This window comes from Gouania willdenowi, chromosome 12 (genome assembly GCF_900634775.1).
Source record: "Gouania willdenowi chromosome 12, fGouWil2.1, whole genome shotgun sequence".
Classification (NCBI taxonomy): domain Eukaryota; kingdom Metazoa; phylum Chordata; class Actinopteri; order Blenniiformes; family Gobiesocidae; genus Gouania; species Gouania willdenowi.
The window spans coordinates 4,351,681-4,376,498 of NC_041055.1; the positions used below are offsets into that span (position 1 = coordinate 4,351,681).

Consider the following 24,818-nt stretch of genomic DNA (forward strand, 5'->3'; position numbering starts at 1 on the left):
GTTAGTTCTCTTTACATCAGAATGCAGTTTGGTATGAATACTCTATGAATGAATATGATGAGACGCTCGGAGCGTTTTTTGAAATGTAGCCTGGGGGCCCACTCCATTTCCGATAATTTCCAATTTATCTAATTTATGGGAACATAGTCGTGTGATATATCGTTTTAAAGGTAGTTCAACGTAGATTACAATTATACCTCGCATACTTTGATGGGGGCCAAAGGGGCCCTTTTTTTTTGGCAATTTCCATTAAAGTCGGTTTCTCACTTGTTTGCGAGTCAAATATTGCAACACATCAATATATTAATGGGGCCCATTACTCCGTATATGCCACGGGGGGCCAGGGGACCCCATTTTTCAAATGACTACTCCTCCATTAATGCTTGTTGAATCAGGCTGTAATTTGACATGGATATTCTATGAGTGGATGTCAAGAGCCTCTCAGACCTTTTTTTACTCGGTGGAAACGAGTCATTTGACTGAATTCTCGGGAATGTGGTACGTGCTATTCGGCGCGTAGACGTTCCGCGTGTCCGGCCGTAGTTCATCAGAACTTGTTACTTGCACTTGAGTATTTTATGTATGACTTAATTGTACTTGTAGTATCAGTTATCTTTACACCTACGGTGTTTCCTAATGCTTTTCTTTACATACTAAGCACCACCTTTCACTTTTCTATTTGTTATACTTGTCCAAAGTTTCTCCTGAACTCGCTAATGTGTAGCATTGGTTTACAAAACATTTTCTATCATCCACAAACTCTGATTTACTTTGTTATGATTAATTCCTTCTTGAAGAAATGCTGGAATTGCGTCAAATAAAACAAAAAAAAAAAATCATTGTGGACCCCTAGTGGCTCACGGGGATCTATGTAATTTTAATATCAATAGCCAATAACCTACCAATTGCCAGAAACGCCTTCTGATCCACCACGACTCAAGCTTAAGTCTTGACCCATTTATTTGATGTATTTCTGTTATTTTTGTGGCTATTTTAGCATTTTGTACTTTGTAATTTTAATCACGTAACAGCACTTGTACTTGAGTAGGATATATCCGTACATTGTACACCTCTGATAAATATGTCAAACCTCTATATCTGTAACGTTATCTGACTTTGGACAGAATTACAAATCGTGTCTCTTAAAGATCGTGGCGTGATGCATTGTTTTTAGTCACCAATAAAATGACAATAAAATCATTCTATTCTATTCTATCCGTTAACTGTGTGAATTAAACACCAGTTTCCAAATGACTGAAATAGTCTGAGTTTTTGGATTATGATGGTTTTTTTTTTTACAGATATCATCCGATCACGATCAGTCGCCACTCGCTAATCAATCGTAGCGTCCTTTATAAACATCATACAAGGTTCCTTTTTTCATATAAACTATAAACCTACATTTATTGACACCAAATAACAATCTATGATAACAGCACATTAATTATTACAGTGTTGTGAATAGAGAAACTCTGTAAACCTCTCTTTTGTAATATCTAAAATGAAGAGACATTATATTATATGATAATTCAAAAAAATTCAGAGGCATTGAGAATCCTGCTCTAATGCTACGTACGTGCCCTGGAGAAAATTCAGTGTAATGCGCAATAAAGCGCTATTTACCAACGACCAGCTTTAAGAGCCAATCTCTTGCTTTTTTTTTTTTTTTTTTTTTTTTTTAGAAAAAAAAGGAAATATAGCTATCCTGTAACTCTGAAACTGTTTTCTAACAGTTCAGCAGATGCCTCTGAAGAAGACTGGCAGTTGACACTCGAAACATGTCAGGAGTTCAAAGTTAATTTCCTGAAAAACATTTGTCCAGATAAATAAAACTTTACCATATTATTCAAGAAGACACTATGGAATTACTATGGGGAAGTCAAGGAAACATCAAAGTGATCAGCAGACGCCTCTGAAGAAGGCTGGCAGTTGACAGCAAAACAAGTCAGAATTTCTGTGCGTGTTTGTGGAGCAAATTTCTCCCTGGCGTGGTGTCAGTTCGACCTGAAATTTGTCAACAGCTTCCACATAGCCTGAGTCTGTGCATCCGTTATTTTAGACTTATTTGGCGATTTTAAAATGTTCATTTTAATTTTGTTTCGCCCGGACGGCACATTCATCTTTACCCTGAAGTGAAACCTATTCAGCTTTTGACCTCAGTGCGAGGGGGCGCCACTGCACCATCTATATCTATTTCACTGCTCCCCTCCGGTGCGTGTGAGAGCCAATCACAGTGGCGAGCTAGAGTCACGTGTGCGGCCAGAGCCAATCGCTCGCTGAAGACCTGGAGTAGCACCAGACCTGTGCGCAGGTAAACAAGTGAGAGAGAGAGGTAAATAGTTTAAGGCTCTTTCACAAGTTTTGAACTCCTGTGGACTTCTCTTTTGAGGAAACATTTCAAAACGTTCATTTTCATGTTTGTTTGACCGGATGGATGGGACCCCGAAGTTATGACGGGCCCCGGAAGTTATTGGTGGGCAATGGCAGCGGCTGTGTTGAAAGCGAATGGCGAAAAATGCAAATTTATCCGCAGATACGTCATCAGAAACGCTGATATTTTCACCACGTGCTATATAAGGAAATGCGCACCTTGGATGTACATGCTGAACGCTCACACAGCTGTTTAGAGAGAGATTTGCGACAACGGGAGAGTTCCCGTAAGTTTCAAAAAGTTCCCGCGGGTCCATTTTTTTTTTTTTTCTTTCTCTACACACGCATTTCAACAACCTGTGACGGAGTATGTGCATGTACGTGGCTGATGCACGTGTGTGTGAGAGAACCCACAGAAGAGATGGAGAGAGCCCCACAGGGCAACCACATAGTGAGGCACGCACGCATGCACACAATGTACAAAAATACACAAAATGACTCCAGAATCACACTTAAATGGCAACAAAAAAAATAATTATACAAAAAATGCACAAAACACAACAGACAGATACAAAAATACACGACTCCAAAAAACATACATTACAGAAAAATAGACCGAACAAAAAAATATATAAAAATTAGTAAAAAACAACAAACACATTTATCATGTACATGTCCCATAAAATTAACCCAGGTAAATCACACACACTATTTTACTTTGCACCCACACATAAACCCCTTTATAACACTACAGAGTATGTACACCTCTTTGTACATCCAACCTTCAAACACAAACTCATTTGGACATAATTGACAACTCTACTTAAGCTCCTCCCACTATATGAATACATACTTCCGACGGGCACTGTACGAGTTTGCATAAATTGGGAAAAAAATTTCATACTGAAACTTTAAGTTGATGCTCATTACCTTTCCCTCTAATTAAAGTGAAACTGTCACATTTTAGTATTTTAGGAGTGCATAGAAAATTCCTAATAGTTCACTGCTTTCTGAAATACTTTGAAAAGCCTATGAATTACTCAAAGTGAACAATTTCATAATCGAAGAAACGTAAATCACTTACTGTGGCTTTTTTTTTTTTAAATATAGCTGGAACAACCTCCAACAACATTTAAAGTTTCACTGGGGTGTTAAAGCAACGGTTCAAATATTTTAGAATGCTTAGTATTTGTATCTGTTTTTCTACACACTTCATTAATTTGTGTTACTATTTTTTGTAATTTTTAGTTATACGTTATAACATAATTATGCATTTGTCCAAAATAAGTCTCTCTTAAAAATGAGATTTTGTCGTCTTAATGGAATCACCTTTATAAATAAAGGTTATACATTAATACATAAATGCAAACCTTGGCAGCCCATCATTATGACATATCTAACAGGTGTAGACTTATGATAAATGCATTTCAAATATCTGCATTTGATTTCCTTTGTAGTAAATTTGTGACCAACACAATGGTATAGTAATAGTATCTGTGTTGCATCTACACATCCCCATCACAGTACATCCTGACTGAATGCCAGACCATCACACATCTACAACACATCTGATTATTGTGACTGAATCTACTTAAACAAGCCCGTACACAGCAGCTCCAGAGTAAATCATGTGTTAACGTGTGTGCCATGTAATACCTTTCCACTTCGCCGCTTTTGAGTTTGTGTGCACGACCCCTTTAAGTCCAGCACCAGGCATCCCAGCAGGAGGGACCATCCAACATGGAGGAGCATAGCTGCATTAGACACTGCTGCACGCTCAGCTTTATCCATCTACAGGCAGCAACTGCACAGGAGGCTGTTCCACCTCTAAAAGGACACGCCCACTCACCTACCGGGGAGGGGGGCACACCCAGTTAATGACAAATGACCCAGTCATTTCACTGTGGGTGGAAGTGTTTGATCCACATCACCTGGAGTCACGGTCTAATGCCTACAAAGTATGTTTCGTCTTTGCTTTGCATGTTTATGGGTTATTTCATACACAGGGAACCTTCACCCCAGTGGGAACAATGGTCTGATCCAAAGGCCACATTATAAAAGTTTGTCAGCACTTACAATAATGACTTTTTTTTCTATATTTTCCTGTCATTTTAATCATTTTGTGAGTTTTTAAAGTTTCATTGTTTTCATTTTGCACATTTTTGTAATTTTGTGCATTACTAGTCCTCATGTGTATTTTGTCTTTTGCGTTGGAGTAATTTGTGTGTATTTTTGTTGTACTTATGCTGATTTTTCTGTAATTTTGTGTGTGTTTTTAAGTCTTTTGTGCATTTACTTTGGGGGCCACATGTAAACCATGTCTGGTTTATTTGGTTGTTCTAGTAGCTCAGTTTTGTACATTAGTTACTAAATTTAAGAGGGTTGGTTAAGTAGTTGCAGCCATAGAAATAAATAGTGGAAAGGACATAAATGGGGGTCTTAAACTCTTGTTGCGTATCGTCTGGTCAGTGCGTAAGTGCAGACAGCCTCTCTCTCCCTCTGTTTGCTTTTAGGTAAAGCCCATCATCCTGATTACACTCACTACTTAAGAAGTGCTTGTTCTGTGATTTATGGGTTTGTGTTTTTCTGCACTTGTTTGCATTTCATAGTGATGCTTTTTGGGTCTTCATTACTGCACCCTTTAGCTATCTGACTAGTGTTTCTTCCTTCATTAAATCAGGTAATTCAACACTCTTCACAGTAGAAAACCAGTTTGTTTGAAATGCCTCGGAGGGCAGGTGTTGAAAAGATTTTTTTCATGTGTAAGTGATGCAAGTTACAAGAAACAATGCTCGGTCATTCCTTGTCATTTCACAAATGGCCTACGCACTTTGGTCTCAAATAATTCTGAAATTTGACCAATTGTTCCATGATTATTCAATAGGCACACTGTACATTTGTAGTTTGATTGGATGAACACTTTTTGAGATATGAACAATTGAGCGAGGTGGGTGAGGTGGGTATGTGTCCATTTTCGTGCGCACTTATTTTTATTCCAATATCAAAGGATCTACAAGAATATAAAAAAAGATCTGCTATACATCCTATCTGGTGGACATGCTAGCCTGTCAAAATTAGGAAAAAAAGTGTGTCAGGGTTTGGGTCTGGAACATGTTTGGGCCTTCAGTAAACAACTTAGCATATGCCTCAGCTCCCTGTAATTTAATAAGCTTTTAACTATTTACATTGCGTTAAAATCACTAATGATTTGTCACATATATGCATTGGTTCTTGGGTGACAGTCTCTTGATATATGAAAATGTTTTTTTTTTACCATTTTCTTTGGCCCACAGTGCATGTAGGAATGTAAAAAAAAATCTGATCTGTTTTCATTTATAGTATAAAGGTCTAAACATTTTTTTATTCATGAGACTTACTGACAATTACTTTTTTTTTTTTTTACCACTCAGATATTGAAAATCCTTTACATGAGGCCATTGTAGCTTGTCTCTGTGTTATAATTATTCATTGTTTATTAGTTTTCGTTAGAGACCAAAACGCATGGGATGTCGTGAAAATGTGTTGAAATGACATGGAATTACCCTGCTATAGATTTATTCCAAAGACTCAAACACTCAGGTGGACTCCGCGCGCAGTCCGCTCTCCGGGGCACACAGCCGTGTAGTAGTTTCCAGTAAAATCCTAAATGTCCCACAATCCTTAGCGCGTCTCTACTGTCGTAGCTCGGCTGCCAGTCTCTCCTCTAAGCTCGTGTTCATGTCTCCTGCTCTGTTTCACCAGGAGGTTGAAATACAGGTTGGTTTTGCATTTAATACGGGTCGATACAATGTCGAGCAGTGTTTTGTGTATCACCAACTACGCAGAGAAGTCCGTGAGATAAAATCGAAGCTTTGCATTTAATTAGCACCGCGGACTCCGCCCAAGTATGTTAGAGCCTTAAAGAGCAGTATGAAAAGCTCCAGTGTTATAATCTCACTTTCTACAATGTTTCCAGAGCTCTCGAGAAGTCCAGACACATTATTCTGGGTCCATTGTTTAATTTGTTAATTTCATATTATAGACAAAAACTTATTGTAGCAAGTCCCCAATTCTTCATTTTGTGGTTTACAATATCACTGTATAGCTAGGAAGAGATGCTGGTTGTAAGGACAGAAAACATTTCAACACCCCATTGTAACCCAAGATTGAGTCAGAGCGTAGTTTAAAAATATATAAACCCACTTCATTAAAAAAATCAGGTGGTTGAATAATGAATATCCAGCTTTAGTGTTCCACAGAGAACATCCGATGGATGGAAAATGCTCACAAACCAAACAACCACTACACGGACAGATGGAGATCAAACCGACTGTTTAACTACTGGCTCCAGTTCAATGAGCGAAGTTAAAGAGCGTTCTGACATCACACGTAAAACCAAGTCTACTGGGAAACACAGAAGTGTTCAGCAATAATCTGAAATTTGGCTTGATTTACAAAGATATGTCAACACTTGAGAGAGTCCTGAGATGCATGAAATAGAAAAAAAACTGCATTTTATCTTTTTCTAACAGGGTGCATCAATCAGTGTCGGCTGGAAATTAAAGGACATATGTTCTCATGACAACAACAATACAAATCAGAGAGCACATGGGGGAGGTTGATTCAGGGTCAGGCCAGCTTCTAAACTGCAGCACACACGTGTGAGTGGAAACCAGTGATTAAACCAGTGCATCCCTGTGATGGCTCACAGATCTCCTGCTTTCTTTACCTGTAACCTCCAAACATCTAAGGCATGTTTGCTCATTCTTCCCAGCATTCCTTCCCCATGTTGAGCTGTGAAAATGATTATTTTAGGAATATCAGCACCTGGCTCTGTTGATGATTACATGGTTTCTGTGTTCCCTACGAACAATCCCATTTTCCTCACCAAACAGCGAGGTTAAGCGTTATAATCACTATTTTCCTCTAAAGTCTTTCAACATTCCTCTTCCTTCAATGACCCGTGATTTGAGAGTCTCATACTTCCCTCTAATTATCTTCTTCTATATTCAAAACAGTCACTACCATCATGAGCAGATGAACAACTGTTAAAGTAAAGCTATGGAAACTGAGATAAAAGAAACCAATGGCATTGGCCAGAACAAAACTTTAAATTAAAGCACATTTCTTTAGCCTCATGTTTCAGTAGATGGTTTCATTTTATGGCTTTATCTCTATTGGATGATCATAAACGAACAGAAATGAATTCCAGATTATTTTAAAGTGAACATATAGGAATGTTTAGACCAGAGGATGAAAATGTCCATCACAGCGGGGGCCACAAAAATCTGTTTGATTGATTGTAGGGCCACATTATCAACATCCATGTCAGCATTTACAATAATCTGAGCATTAACACCAATTTTGTTGTGTTTTTCTGTCATTCTGTGTATGTTTGTTTTCGTCTTGCTCGTTATGAGGCATTTGGTACATTTCTGTTGTCAAATTGTCTATTTTTCCTGTAAAATGTATGTTTTTTGGAGTCATTGTGTATTTGTGTTATTTTTTTTTTTGGAGGAATTTTTATGTATTTCTGTTGTGATTTTGCTTGTTAGTACTGTGGGTTTGCAGAGTTTTCTTTTGTTGTCATTTTCTGTAATCTAGTATATTTTTTATTTGTTATTGTGTTTTATTTTGTGTATTACTGTAGTCATTTTGTCATTTTTGTAGTAGTTTTGTGTGTTTTTTGAGTATTTTACTGTATTTTCTAACAATGTTGTAATTCTTTGCATTTTTAACGTATTCTAGCTTTTGTTTTGTATATTTTTCTGTCATTTTGTACATTTACATCCACATGTGACCCCAATAAACCAAAGGCATGCACGTCTATTGAAAAAAAAAAAACCCTTAAAGTACTGTAAAGTATAAAGTAGTGTCTTTAGACGTCAATGAGTTAAACGATCATTTCCAAACAATTGTATTCCCTTGAGCCAAACTAAAAGGAAGCAGTTGATTTCCACCTGATGTGATGTAGCCAAGTTATTTGGTGAGAAATCGGTGTTCTTTAGGTCAACAGTGTTTCAGAAGTAAAACACATCTGTTCCTGTAACTGTAATTAAATGGGTGGAAATAGTTGTCTGCAATCACATTCTAGTGATTCCGAGGCAGCATACTTAACGAGAACTTGTGACGAACATTACTTGATTAAAACTCTTAAAACAATCATGATCTGTTGATGGAGCTTATATTTTAAGTTGTGAAACTCAACGTGACCTTCAATGGCAATTTATGGGCACATTTAAATTGAATGCAGTTGAATGCAATTTTGAAATGCTAGCATGATTTGAGCAAGCAAGAGCTCTTCTAAGCTCCACCCCTTCCCATATGCTCCTGTCAGGGCTCCATCCAAAGCCACGCCCCCAAAACCTTGAACACGCATCTGATTAAAAAATACAAAACAGATATTGATCTGTTTAACAGAAAGAAGCAACATCTGCATCACTCCACAGTAATGGTGTCCTGTGATAAGTGTGTACACAGGAGGAGTGGGTAATACAAGATGTGAAGGTACCTGGTTAGTCCTTTCCATGTGGACAGAATGGCAGGGATTGGTCAGAGTTTTTTACACGCTTGCTACAAAGATCTGATTATTTTCGTTCTGATCATTTCACCCAGAATACCGTCAATAAGATATATTGACTACTGTCAGAATTGAAGGACTATTTCACCCAGAAAAACTAAAAGTGTTTCTGAACAGGATTGAGGATTCAATAAGGCACAAACACAAAAAGGCATTATGGAACAAAGTCCCGGTACCACCTTTATCACAACTCCAAGTACTCCCATTTGTGTACTCACCAATATAGAATCTATTGCCTATATATATATATATATATATATATATATATATATATATATATATATATATAAAGAAAAACTATTTAGGTCGAACTATTCCATTAATCAGTTCCTTGTCATCATATGCTAAATTAATTCAAGTCAAAGTCTTTCCAAGAACCTGCATTTAGAAGAAGTGCTTAGATTAATCGCAGCTTTACCAAATATTGGACAAAAAGACTGTTGCATTTGATGAATCTGTCTCCAGCTGTCATGTTTCATCAATCACTTCTGGGTAAGTATGAGCAGCACTCACAGATGTGGTCAAATCAGGACAAAAGAAGCTAAAACCAAAGAGCAAGTGTGTGTTTCCATGACGACAAGGCAAATGGATAAAAAAGGCATCTAAATTCACACCAAATCAAATGGCAAAGCAGTCAGATGGAGATGCATTTGTGGGGTGAACAGACGTTCCTGCTGTGGGACTTCTTTTCTTAAAGGTTTGATGATAAATGAGAGAACAGTGAATGGAAACCACTCCTGAATCCAACCTCAGCGAATTGGGAATCATTCTAACAATCCTCTCTTGCTGTTACACATGCAACAGATAATGACTTGTTATTCCTGGACAGATGGTGAGAATTTCCAGGGTCCAAAACAGGATTAGAATCCATGTTGTTTGGGGCTCCAAATGATAAAAAAAAAAACAAGACAAGATTTTTCAGGCGTATAGCACAGCTTTAATAACTCAGGCCCGGGGCGTTGTGCTACAATGTCTAAGTAGAGGGAAATCGCATTGGAGTGAGTAACAGCAGAATTTATACATCTGTTTTTATTTTCTGTGCCTAAAATAAGAAAATACCGGTAATGAATGGAAGTTTGTGGAGCGGGGAGCAGTGCTCGCACGTATGTATTTACGGAGGGCAGAGCGTACAAAAACGTACAATAAGGTTTAAAATGTAAGATGGAAGTAGATGGCATTAATATTTACACACACCAGTACAGTAGGTGGTGATATGCACCTATTCAAGTTGGTTGCAACATGCCAATAACCAAGAAAGAAGAAGAAAATGTAAGATATCCAGAGGTGGCAAAAGTACTAGTCTTCAGTACTCAAGTAAAAGTATAGATAGTTGAATAAAAAATGACTTGTAAACTAGTAAAAGTAGTGAAGCTGCTCCCTTGAGTAAAAGTAAAAAAGTAAAACAAACGTCCCTTCATGAATGAGAGGGTTTTTAAACCAGCAAATTCCATATCTTTTATTTTTTAAGAACTTGTAGATACTGAAGAAGTTAAATCTGTTCCCTTTGAACACCTGGAGAATTTAGCACTATTAATAAATAACATTTGTAAATAAAAATGTGTCAAGTAAAAAAAGTGCAAATGCTCAATAAAACCCAGAGCAGCTTTGAGTTTAACATTTTTAAAAACTTGAAAATGTTAACCATAACACTAAGGGTCCTGCCTAAGAGAAAAAAAGCTCAAACTACCAACATTTTGCGTCTTTTTACATTGTGACGTCATCTTCGAAGGCTGATTTTTAAAATGTAAAAAGAAGAAAGTACTGATATTTGTTTTAAATTGTTAGGAATTAAAGTAAAAAGTCGCCAAAAAAGATATACTCACGTAAAGTACAGTTACCAGAAAGAAACACTTAAGTACAGTAACAAAGTGTTTGTACTCCATTACTTGTCACCTCTGAAGATATCTCAGCCAGTTGCTAATAGTAGGAAATAATAAACGGCATAAAGTTGCCAAATCACCACATTAGGTTTATCAGGAGCGATCGGTGCTCTGGACCCTGAGGATGACAGAAACGTTTACCTGACTGACACATATATACAGATACAAAGAGAGAGAGAAAGTGAGAGAGAGATGGAGAGTTCTGCAGCAGCCTGGATACAGTAAAACCTGACCATAAAAGGTGTAAATGGACCGATATGAAGACGTGGAGCAGTGAGGACGAGACTTCATGTGGAGATAGAAACTCATCAAACTCATCAGAATACATGGAACTACATGGAATGGTGAATGTGACATCCTTGATTAAAACATTTTGGACATGTATGACTTTGAAAAACCTTCCCGAGGACACAGCAGTGCCTCTTTCAGATGTATTTCATCCATCTTGACAAAGCGATGAGACACTGCAGAGTCCGCAGCTGACAGACGTAACGATAACTGTCCAACCGAGGCGTCTGTGCTCTTGTTTTGAAGAAAGGGTTAAAGGCAGGTGAGCCTGTTCCATCTCTAACTCTTCACAGAGCACTAAATCTGGATGAAGCTGTCCAGGAACCGACCTCTGACCCTTCCTCAATGTCTCTGGGCAATGAGCAGAATATTTGTGAAGCTTCACTCTCTCTGCTATTATTGGTAACAGTAAGGGAAGATGAGAGGAGAAGAACTGTTGGAGCAATTCATGAAGTAACTGATTCTGGCATTCTTGATACACAATTCTCCCAATGACGATTAAACATTAACAAAACATATTCACAGATGGCTAAAGAATAACCATTAGCACCGTTATAGATGGAAACACTCCCAACAACCAAAAGACTGACAACATGTTATTCAGCTTTTGGGTCAAATCTTTTTTTCCTGGAGCCGTTACGTCCTGAACATTAGTGCAAGTTTCATTTAAGTACAAAAAAACCCCTAAGCTTTGTAATGTCTGTCTCCCAGTGTTTGACTTAAGGAAAAACTAAAGTGTCAAATGCATTTTTTCCATACATTCAGTAAGGCCCAAGCAAAAAGTACATCTAGAAAAGTAAAAATAGATTCAGATTTCTGTATCAGTAAATAGTGTTGAATATGTTTAACTTTACATCAAGGCAATAGAATATCACCCATGCTAAAATGTGGCTAGAACCAAAGTTCTGGACACAAAAGCCTCTTTCCGGTTATGTAACGTGATATAGAAATAGCAAAATAAATTCAAAAGTTCCTAGAATAAAATCCAGTAAACAAAGTTTCAAGAATGCGTAGGGCGCGAAACGACCTTGGTCCTTTTTGCTTGTTGTAGGTAACTTACACACTCCAGTGTTTACAAGATGGATTCTCTGTCCACTCATAAGTCGGTTGTGTGTAGTGATGAAACGGCGAGCATGCAAACACTGCGGTCAGCATGCACATGGAGCGGCCACATTTCAACACGTCTGAGCCCTAAAGCTTCTTCTAAGCAGAGGTTGAGACAAAGCATCAGGTGAAAAGTTCACTCTCAGATGAGATTAATGTCATGTTTTATTTCTTTCATTTTTTTACATCGTATCTTGAGCATTTCATATTGTGAGCCCTATATCGAATTTCATATTGTATCGTGAATTGACTTTCGTTACACGCCTACCTCTATTACAATAAAAGCCCAGGATTTCTTCTGAAAACCTCGGTTGTAAATGAAGGTGTTCCTGGTTAATGTGGGGCATTCATCAAAGCTGGAAAAGGCAAGAGAGACTGTGTTCTCTGCAGAACAGCAGCACGCCTCAGGGAGGAAAGTCAGTTGTGTTAATGCACTGGTGCTGCTTTATTTACTGGTTAAAGTTCAATGAGTAGAAACAGAGTCAGAGAGGTCTCCACTACAGTAGGCCTGGTTTACACACAGTTAATGAGAAACAGACGCTGGGGCACAAAGAACTGAGGGTCGGATTATTTTAACACAGTTAAACTCTGACTAATTCATTACTTCTTGAGTGTGGTAGTACTCTAGACCCGTCTCAAGACCACATTTAGAAGATCTTAGTCTCATCTCGAACCTTTCTGTCAAAACCAGTGGAGAGCAGCACTGATCTGCTATTATTCAACTTCATCATGATGATAAGGAGAAGCATCTGGAGCTGTTCCTGATTGATTAATCTTCAAATTTAATATATTTAGTGTTTAGTGCTCACTGATTGGAAATCTTTTCCAGTGCCTGATGTGTCAGACACCTGCAAACACTGGGATATCAGTCAATCTTATTTCTGGTCAGAAATCCCTCTGAACACATACTTCTCAGTATTTTCAGATTATAGACTTATCAGTGGCATTCCTCCTTTATCTTTTTTTCACCTTGTCATTTTCTCTATATTATTATTATTATTATTATTATGATGACTATCATTAATACAACTTCTTATTCTGATTCTTTTAAACACATACAAGAATTAAGTTGGAAAAAATGCTGTCAAGATTTGAGAATTTTGCATGTTGTGTTTGACACTTTTTTTTTTTTTTTTTTTTACTGTGAAATGTTTTCAAAAAAAATCTCAAATTAAAGAGAGCGAATGCTATAAAAGGTTTTTTAAAAAGTCTAGGTCTCGGTGCATTCTGGTCCCAGTCTAGTCTTTGTCTGGGATAGTGTGATCTTTATGTACGACACTTCATTTCCAGGGACTTTATAACATCATCTGACTGAAGTTTAGAGTAGAATTTTGAATTAAACAGTATTCGTATTAAAGAAGCATGTTCCTCTGTTACTTTGTCTCACCCAGTCACTACGTAGCAGCATCGACTCCTTTCTTCTCTCTTAGAATACAACCTATAGAACCAACTCATTTAAATTCAGGAAATAAATTGCCCTTAGTCTGTTGATTACATACTACTCAATGTCTTTAGTTCACAACTACTCACATTCTCAGTTCTGTCTCACTCTAAAGGTTAGGTGAAATGTAGCAGGCATCCTGTGGAAAGCTGCACTCCAGATGTTGCAAACATTTAGTTAACACGACAGCGTTTCAGCTTATACTGAGACAAGTTGAGTAAAAAAGTAAAATTGAGCTAATTTCAGTCATTTTATTTGATAACTTACAAATTTATTGTGGAAAATAATCAATAATTACTATTTCTTGTACAGTATAGTCATCTGACCATGTTTACTTCCCTGGTTTCTCCATGTTTTCAGTTCTAACTAAACCTCTGACAGAAGTATTTTAAGCTTTCTCTGTTTGGCTTTGTAGATTCTAACCTTTGACTCTTTTATGGACCTTTTTAACTATTCACTCAACTCCCGATACGATTCGATTCATGATACTGGGTTCACGATATGATTCTCACAATTTATTTTACAAAATGGGACTGTAGACAAATGATGATATTATTATTTTTCTTTTTAAAAGTGCCTTAACATTTGGACTTAAAAAAAAAAAAAAAAACAGTCATTGCACTGTATTTAGGTCAGATATTTGTTTGGACCAGCAGAGGGCGCTGGTAACCCAGTGGTCGGTTGGCATGCAGTTATTCTTGCAGTGAAGAAGAGATGCTATGCTAGCAGACAGAGCTAATAGAAAAACGTGACTTTTACAGATATTCACATAATATTACAAATATTCTTTCGGTGCTAAAGGGGTAAGGAATCATTTATGAACATGTTTAAGAGTAGAAGGCATACAGAAAGAAAGTAGTAGCAGATTCCGCCCACAGCCTACACTTTTGGACAAGAGATCGATAAATATATAGCGCTGTTTAAAAAATGTGATTCAATTTCCAGAATGTCGATGTGAACCATGATACTAATGAATCGATTTTTAACTGCCTTACGATAAATCGTTGCATCCCTATCAACTAATTGAATTTCCTTTTATGTATTGTTTTATATTTTGTGTTGTTTCAAGTTAAAAGAAGAGAAAGAATCTTTCTTCACTAATGCTTCATGCGTTGAACGTTGCTATAGAACTATTGTAAACATGAAAGCATGGTGGAGGCAACATCCTGATAAGTGGCTGTTTCTCTGCTGCAGGCCATAAAAGAACTGAAATGGGACAAAATGAAAGATGAACAGCGAGTGACTGTAAACGCAGCTCAAAGCAGCAGAGACATGAAAATAAACTGAGAAACAGGAAGTGCAGCGAGTTAAAAACAAAGCAGTTTGCATGTTTGCATCTGAAAGTGAGCACAGCCGCTTTGTTTTGTTATTTTCTGCATCCACAAAAGAAAAACAGCAGCATTCCCTCTGCCAGAGCGTGCATGGCAGGAAGTAGTGCACACTGTTTGTTTGGGTTTGAACCCAAGTCAGTGTAGCCATAACAAAAGCTCATGTAGAGCAGAGTTATGCTAACGACACTTGTAGTGAGGAATTAATCATTGTGTCATCACGAACACATGAAACAGCGGTGGATCCTAAACTGAAACAAATGTTGCACATGGTCAGGGTTAGACGAAACAAATCCAGCATCGGTTCTGATTCTCAGAACAATCCAAAGGATTTACAGCAACACAAGAAGACAAACACTAAGGACGTCACAAGAAACTAGCTCATGGTTAACCAATGGGGTGGCAGTCACCCCTGTGGTATCTGTCATTGTGTCCCATAAAGCCTAGCATGAATGTAGCATGTGAGTGAGTGTTGGTGGTGGTCGGAGGGGCAGATGGTGCACTTTGGCGGCCTTGCTTCCATCAGTCTGCCCCAGGGCAGCTGTGGCTACAATAGTAGCTTACCACCACTAAGTGTGGAGTGAAAGAATAATGCCATAATTATGTAAAGCGACTTTGAGTGTCCAAAAAAGCGCCATATAAAATTTATGTATTATTATTATTAACCATTTAACCAATACGCGTTAACAATAATCGAATAAATCCGATTAATACTAATGCTTAATTTTTTTAAATTCAGTACTTATATCAATCAAGTCATGGGGGTGTGTCAACACATCAAACAAGTGGATACTTTGCGGCAATGAAGCAAGAAAAATGGAGCTCTGTATGGGACAATTTCACCGAATAAGATGATGTCATTGATAAAATATGTGGTACAGCCAGGGACAGTTTTTGCTATGTGTAATGTGGGCGACCAGCCAGGGCACAATCTATGTGGGGGCGCACAAAACAAAAAAAAGCCAGTTTTCTAGACTACCACTCATTTCCATGTTAAGTTAGTGCAGTATTATCACGTCAACTTGTTGCTGAGTCATACAGGTTGTTGTGTGACACACAGGGCAAGAATCGCACGTACAAAGGCAAAACAATCGGGGGCTTGTCCGGAATCTGAATTCTTCAAATAATGAGGTAAGTGCAGAAATTTCCTTGTAACATTTCCGTCCCAATCCTGAACATGACGCTCGCATGCCGACGCTGTTCATTAAAGGATTTGGACCCACTTTATAAAAACAACAATAATTATGAAGGAAACGTTTAAAGCACTTACAGCTTTGCTGAGCCTCAGCAGGGACTCGGGGTGGGACTCTCCCAGCAGGTCCTCCAGATCATTCGAGGACAGGAAAACATTCTGTGAGCAAACACAGAGGACAAGCTTTAACTATCGAATCCACGTGCAAAGATTGTAACATCCTGAAACCTGTTAAATGTAGCAGACTGGCTCCAAACCACAGAAGTCTGTACAATCTTTGAACTTTTTTTTTTTCCATCTACAGTCTGTGAAACAAATGTCTCCACTTGTTATTAAACACAGCAGCTCTATTTGGGCTCCGTAGATTGTACAGCATGGGTCTATGCCTTAACCAATTGATGCCATCCGTTGTGTATGTGTACCACTTGTATTTTTCTTCATAATAAACGGGTTTGGACTATTCTATGTGCATGCACGCTGAAAGAACAGCGTGATCTGATGAACACAAGCAAATAAAATGCTGAAAATTGATCAATGAGCATTCGTGCCAGTTGGTGTTATAGTTCAACTAATAATCATGTTGTCTGGTGACTTGTTTTATAACAGTTGTGACAAAAGCTATAAATGAAGGCATCACTATTATCTATAATGTGTTTTTATTAGGGCTGGGACTTTAACACATTAATAGCGATTAATTAACTGCAGAAATATAACACACACACACACACAAAAAAACAGTTTATGGTTTTTATTTTGCACTCCAAACAGTGCGGAACCGTTCTCATTTCAAGAGTTCCCAGTATACCCATAAAACTGATGCAGACTACAATGCAAGAGAAGCTGAAGAAAATTCTTTCCTGTGCTTAGTGGGTGTTAATTTTTATTTTTTATTTTTTATTTTTTTAAACACCGAATGAAAAACAAATTGTTTTTTGTGCATATTGTTCATTTTCCACTTCTGTGGAACGTTCTGTACTAAGTGCAGTTTTTTTTATTTTAATACACAAAAACACATTTGTTTTAGAAAAGCATGACTATAGCTTAGTTAAATTTAAGTTTGTGCTTTGTGAACAATGCAATAATAATAGTCTTCATTCATATTACACATTATGTTAGCACTCAGTGATGAACACTATATTGTTTAAGCTCATTTATTGTTTTCAGTGATTGTCATTTACCAAAATCCATATAAATTGAAAAAACATTGCTTCTCGTGTCAAATATTGTTATGCAATTAATTTAGATGAATCAAGATTAAATAATTACAAAGTCTCTAATTAATTACATTTTTTTTTTATCGAGTCCCACCACTAGATTTTATTGTATTGTGACTAAACGAGCAGCTTTGATTCATGCAAGCGCTTAGCAACAGCATCAGAATCTTGCTTTTGGATTGACGCATCACCACTTATATTGATCACCAGTTGAACTGATACACCCAATAAGTAAACTGCACTCCAGCTGTTCTCTGACGAAAAGCTGTATTCCTGTTCTTCAATATATTTCTTTGTTCTTGTGCAGTTCACACAAAGATTGAGTCTATCTCTACCTGCTCGGGTCGGTCGATGCGTGGTGATCGTGGAGGTTTGGAGGCCGTCCCACTGCAGCGCAGCAGGTGGTCACTACAGTGCTGCTCAGCGGCGTCCGGTTCACCCATCAGGAAGGAGAGCTGACGAAGATCACCCTGAGAAGTCGAAGTGGGTTTATAGTCACGTCACTCATGTACCTCAGGATATAAACTTTATAATCACATAATAGATTTCATTTTCAATATTCTCAGTTAGCTATTCTTGATCGTCTCCTGCACAGTAGAAATGAGCATCATCTGCAAAATAAACATATTCCATTGAGTATTAGAAATATTAGCATTGTGCATATAAAATGGCAAAGTAAAGTGACATTGAGAAGAGCCAGATGAGGTGGCTCGGGCACCTAAATGGGACGCCCCCCCCCCGTAAGCCTCCCTGGTGAATCATTAGGGCCCGTTCCTCTGGAAGGAGACCCCAAAAAAGACCCAGGACACGCTGGAGAGACATGGGCTGTGTTGTAAATGTTATACAAACGTAAAATTAGTATGTGTAGCGCCCAGATGTGTATACTATAGGGGGACATTTTTGAAGTACTGTATGCGCGGTGGGCACACTAGTCATCAGTGTTGGTCGAGTTACTTGGAAATAGTAATTAGTTAGTGATTAGTGATTATTCCTCCAAGGAAGTATTCCAGTTACTTTGGTATTACTTTTTTTTTTTTTTTTTTTTTTTTTAAAGTGACCAGTGTTTGGAATAACGGCGTTTAAAATAACGGCGTTTTTTTTCAGTAACGGGGTAATCTAACTATTTACTTTTTACGCCATTACAACGCTGTTATCGTTACTGAACGTGTATGTATTGATTGAATAAACTGTTATCCGAAAGCATCCCTGGCTTCTTACTCAGCTGTAGTGAGGAGGTATGTTAAAAACAAAGTGAGCGATTATGATTGGCTAAGGCGTTCTTTGACATATAGCAACTTTTTTTTTTTTTTTTTTAACAGTAACGCAAATAGTTACTTTCCTTGGTAATGAGTTTCTTTTATTATAGAGTAATTTAGTTACTAACTCAGTTACTTTTTGGAACAAGTAATGAGTAACTATAACTAATTACTTTTTTAAAGTAACGTTCCCAACACTGAAAGTAACTAGGTATTTTAATTACTTAACTTTACATTACTTTAAAAAAATGTGATGCACAAAATATTAAACTTTGTTTTTCTTATCTACTACAGAGTCAATTTAAAGTAATGTTGTGTTGTCAGTGTGTGTGTGTGTGTGGGGGCGTGGCCCTTTAACAACGATGAATGTGCAGGTAGCTCTACCACTGTGCGGAGTGAGGGAGCGTGTGTGAGCGGAGCAGATCGATTAGAGACGCTGTAGCAGTTTGAGTGACTGGCAAAATAAACGTTGCATGTGTCGTCTTAAATCGGAGTCACATGTCCTACTCAATGACCGCTGTGAAGCTGAGGACAGCTTCGACCCTGGAGCAAAGTTAGACTCCCCTGTGTCTTCCAACCACGGTCTGAAGATGGGACAGAAAAGGTTAACAGTCGATTCTTCCAAACTGCTTGGTCATGCTAACATCATTGATTGAGGCTACGGTGGCTGACTGGGTTATAATGCAAAAAAAAAAGAAAAAAAGAAAAAGACTGGGTTATAACGCACTCTAAAGCGTGAGACGCCTCACAAACAAAGTAAAACAGCCTGCTTAGGTTAAAATAACTACAATCTAATTATTGTTTCTTCAATTATAATCCCTTAATTTACTCATTAATTGGGATAAGTACTTATAACGCATTACTGCCCATCACCGCTAGTCATACTCAACCGTCCCATTATGCATTGCGAGCGGAACGTAAACTGGTCATGGGACCGGCTTCAAGCTAAAAGTCAAACATCCCCTTATCAAAACAAAAGCATATCTTATTGTCTTACATTCGTTTTTTAAACACTTTTGTAAATAGAACTCTTGTTTTGAAGTTAACCAGAAGTTTTTTCAGAAAATCTCTACAATGTTGGAATTAAATGTGTTTCTACTTGGTCACTTTCTCACTTCAAATGTTTTCAGAACTAGGGATCGACTGATACCGATTTTTTCCCCATCAGCCTTAGCCAATGACTGATACGGATTGCCGAGTTTCTTGAGCCGATACTACTTTTGCTCCCTCAATTTACATCATAAAAATTACACAATGATGATGACAAATGGTACGAGTGTCAATTTTTAAATAAAGGAACATTTATTGAAATTAAAGGTGAGGTAGAACAACAAGTAAAACATATTTTCTGCTCTCTGTAAATAATGTGGATTGGAAAACACAGCAGCAGCAGCACACACACGCGCGCACACGCACACACACACACGAACCAACAAGGAAATGAGGAAGTGACAACCTTGAAGAAAACCTAGGATCATGGATCGAAGCATTTCAAATAGTTTGCAGAAATTAACAGAAACATGGTTTGAAATGTTAGTGTAGCCTCGGTGCTGCAGGTTGGTTTATTGATGATCACCTTACAATGTTATTGTTAAGGTTTAAAGCCTAAACAAATTCTGATTGTGAAGCAAAGACAAACACAGGGAGCTGAACAGAGCTGCTCCTGTAGAATGTTAACTAACAAACTCTGATCTCACACTGTACAACTCTGTTAATGCACATCAAATAATCACTTTACTCAGCTGCAAACTTTTATCACAGCGGGGCCACAAAAATGTGATTGTCTGATATATTTTGTTCAGCGCTTTGAGATGACTGTTGTATTTTGCGCTACATAAATAAAGTTAAATTGAACTGAATCTGAGAGTCAAATTATCAACATTCATGTCATCATTTAGAATAAATAATGACCAATCTGAGCATTAACACAGGACACAACAAAGGGATTATGTATTTTTGGACTCATTGTGTTTTTGTTGTCATTTTATTTATTTTCTTCATTCATTTTGTTAGTTTTTGCTGTAATTTTGTCTGTTTTGGACTCATTTTGAGTGTTTGTTAAGTTGTTTTGGGTTTTTGAGTCATTTTTGACATACTTTAGTTTATTTTTCTGTCATTTTGTGTGTTTTTGGAGTGGTTTTGTGCATTTTTGTTGTCCTTTTGTGCATTTCTGGAGTTATTTCTGTGTGTTTTAGAGTCACTTTGTGTATTTCTGTTGTCATTTATTGCCTTTTGTGTTTTTAGAAGTTTTTTTTGTTCATTTTTGTTGTCCTTATGTATATGTTTCTGTAATTTTGTGAGTTTCTGGATTCATTCTCTGCGTTTACAAAATAAACCCAATGGTGACATGTGGCCCATGCCTGATCTCAGGTTGTAACTCCGTCCAACAATACATACATTGGCCACACGTTTGTAAGGACAGATGTTTTTGAGCTTTAATGTTTTGTGGAGAGAAACCAGCGCAGATCAAACAAAGCTGGTACGCTCACCGACGGCCCATCTGCATGTGATTTTCACATATTTCTACTAATTGTATTGTTGATAGTGAAATAAAACAGAGTCATGCTCACAATTAAACACAGATGGACCCTCAGAATGACTTTTTTTAGAACACAGGCTGCAAAACAGCAGTTTCAGTTTTAGTGCTTTACTGCATCTATGCATGGTTTCTAAATATCTGATTTACCTTAAGATAATTTACCTAAAGCAGCCATAAAAAATTTTATTTTATTTTATTACAAGGATAAGTTACAAAAAATTGTCAACTCTCTTTTCATTATATTAACAAAAATTCTAGGCAACGAAAACGACATATTTATAAACCTGTATTATCCTCCTGCCACCAGGGGGAGCGCCACCAAGAATAAGGTCCAACCTGCCACACACAGATCACTTCTGATTGGCTCATTCAACATCAAGTCCTGCCCCTTCACACTAACTTGACTCTACTTTAAAATCAGCTCCTGATGAGAATAAATCATTTCTGACCTTGTTTTATCGAGTTTTAATGTATCACGAATCAATTCTCTCGCCGTTCTCCTGCCTTTGTTTGAATTTATTTAAGACGACAAATATTAGTGTTGCCAAGTTCTTCCTGTCAACTTAATGTGTATTTGTTTATCGTGTATGAAGGATCCACGTCTTTTTATTGACCATTTAGTATTAAATTACATGTATTTTCACCTCATTCACAGCCACCACCAACATGTGGTTAATTACATTACCATGGTAACCACTAATGCTAATAGTCTAATTTAATATATTGTATTTTAAACATTGTGAGCTTGAGTTCCAAACTTTCAGAAGTGACCTATGGCTTCTCAAATACATCAATTGTTTCAATGAGAGCCTTAAGAGGATATTTATTTATCATTCCAAAATGTAGGTAAACCAGCACATACAAAAATCCTAAAGTCAGACTATCTAATTATCTAATTTTTCTATAATAATCAAACAGTAATTAAACAGCACAGAGCTCTAAAATCTAATTTGCATTGGCGCATAAACCCCACCTCCCACTTTGTTAATAAAGAAGAGTACAAATAGACAATTTCTAAATCTAAAGATATTTGTTACTTTTTCCAGTTGGAAGTCGGAAAACCCTGAGCTCCGAGTTCCTTGAAACCCAGCATTAGATCACGATGTTGGATCTCCTTTGATCACATGAGATTTCGGTTTTGGAAGAAGATTCACACAAACTTTTTTTACTCGTCGTGTGTGCGACAGATAAAACATCTACATGTGTGTAACTCAATGCTGCGTTCACACCCAATGCGTCTTCTGCGTTACCGGACGCATCTGCCGTACGAAACGTTCCGCAGGATCAAAAAAATGTCCCCATTCGCTTCATCTGTGCGTTTGAAGCGAAGCACCGCCCACCAGCGACACATCCAACTCGGTGAGTTTCACTACCTGCTGAAGCGAGGAGCTGTGCTCCTTTTTCTCCTCTCATAAACATAAACCACCAGCTATGCTAGCTCAGTGCTACAGAGAGAACTTCTACCTGCTACTACCACCTCCTTGCTGATTCTCCTCTACGCCAAATCCTTCCTTGTCCGGTTCCGGTTATAAAGGCCGTGTCATACACAGTGTTGTGCTAGTTACTGAGAAAAAAGTAACTACCATATTTTTCGGACTATAAGGCGCACTTAAAATCCTTTAATTTTCTCAAAAATCAACAGTGCGCCTTATAATCAGGTGTGCCTTATATATGAAATTAACTACTGTGCTTCAACATACTGAACTGAAAAAGTGAGTGTATTGTTCTGTATTTTGTGTTAAACCTGAACAATGTTGAGATTTATTGTTAATGAGTTGAATAAAGTTTGACTTATCTGACTATTTTATTTCGCTTAATGCAACTTAATATTTATAATAATAATAACAAACCGGTGCGCCTTATGTATGAAAATAGACCCAGTCAGACCCATTAATTGATAGTACGCCTTATAATCCGGTGCGCCTTATAGTCCAAAAAATACGGTAGTTACCGTTACTAGTTAATTCATTCACAAAGTAACTCAGTTACTATTTTGATTACTTACACCAAAAAGTAATGCGTTACTGGAAAAAGTAACTTTTGAGTTACTTAGAATTAAAGAATGTGTTGTTTATATTGGGTATTTTGTGTCTGTACAGCTTCATATCAGTGCTGTAATAATATAATAATCCACTGTTGATCAATTGCTACAACCATAAATAATGTGCATATAAAGCACAAAACAGCTGCTCCAAAATTAAAACAGTAATTTTTCAGCCTTAGCACAGTAATGTACAGTAAGCTGTGCACATTCTGCTGTTGAAAATGCTTATAAAAATAAATGTGGAAAAACTAATTCACAGCATTTTTCTCAGCTACACAATGCTAAACATATCAGGCTAACGAGCTGCTGTTAGCAGTGACTCAGCAGTAGCGACAGACTTCTTATTTACAACAACATACCGTGCAATAGTTTGGCTGACCTGTCCCAGTCCGTTAAAATTCAGCCGCAGCGTTAGCTTAGCTTCACTGATGCATCTTTTGGAGACAAAAATAATGCACGTATTTCCACTCTGAGAAGCACGTCCTTGGCTCACCATGATTGCCACACGTGATGTAAACAAAAGCATGCTGACAATGCTTCTTCTTCTACAGTTTTATCGTGGTTGGCACGGCGTCCCGCGAAAATATGTCACTCCACTGTAAACCGGAAGTATACTGCAGCTAGCAAAGTAACGGACAAACGCACCATATTGTAACGGTAACGGCAGTATTTCTTTAAAAAAAAAATTGCGTTACAGTACTAGTTACTGTCAAAAGTGACGTTGGGGTGGTAACAACACTGGTCATACAGCTCCAGGTGGTCACACACAGCTTCTACTCCATGGTTGAATGGGTGAACAGACCGGTGTCTTTGTTGACGGCCTGAGGTCATCGTCAACAAAAACTCTGACTTACGTCATGCGAAACAGTCGCAGGAGTTCAATATTTTCAACTCTTGCAAATATGACAAAAAATCGAGAGCGCGCTCGCGCAACCAACGCACTTGACGTCCGGATCGGACCACAAAAAAAAAAAAAGCTCCTGCCACCGTCCACGACCTAATGGTTACAATAATGAGGTCATTAGCATGTAAGGGTCAATAAAAGAGTACGTAGTGTTAGTTAGTAAATGCTTAGATACACACACAACATCGTTAAAAGGAGTCAATGCCAGGTCGTAGAAGATCATTCTTGGAGAAGCAATCAGATGAGGAATAAAGGCCCCTGGACAAGACCCCCATCATTCTGTTGGAAGTCACCCCCGTCATTCTGTTATCACAAGACCAGCAATAAATGGTGACGAGTAGGAGGGTCATATCCCCATCCCTGGATTCTGATATGTGGCGTGAAAAACTATAAAAGACGACGGAGTCAGAGGAGAAGATGTCTTTTACATCCGGAGCAGTCTGCTGTGAAGGAAGCAGAGAACCTTGATTGAGCTTGTAGCTTTACATGTATTAGGTTATTGATTGCGACATCTATCAGGGTATTTGATTATTTTAATAAATCTAGTCCTTGGTCTGAGGTGATAAAAGTTCCAAGCTGACAATAGAAAAAAAATCAAACTGACAGAAATCAACCAGCAACGATGACTAACGTGAGGAAAGTCACTCCAGGTCTTCCTGGCAGCGTGTTATGGGTTTATCATTTATTGTTTGTGTTTCC

General features: G+C 37.7%; 1 protein-coding gene across 1 annotated transcript in view; it reads right to left on the reverse strand.

The window, feature by feature from the left end:
- Positions 1-24,818, reverse strand: part of LOC114473668 (collagen alpha-1(I) chain) — a 155,955-nt gene that overhangs the window by 77,065 nt on the left and 54,072 nt on the right. Inside the window, exons 5-6 of the mRNA XM_028463432.1 lie at positions 17,712-17,846; positions 16,241-16,321 (exon numbers count right to left, since the gene is read on the reverse strand). Coding sequence (XP_028319233.1) covers positions 16,241-16,321; positions 17,712-17,846 — 216 coding nt within the window. The remainder of the gene's footprint in view (positions 1-16,240; positions 16,322-17,711; positions 17,847-24,818) is intronic.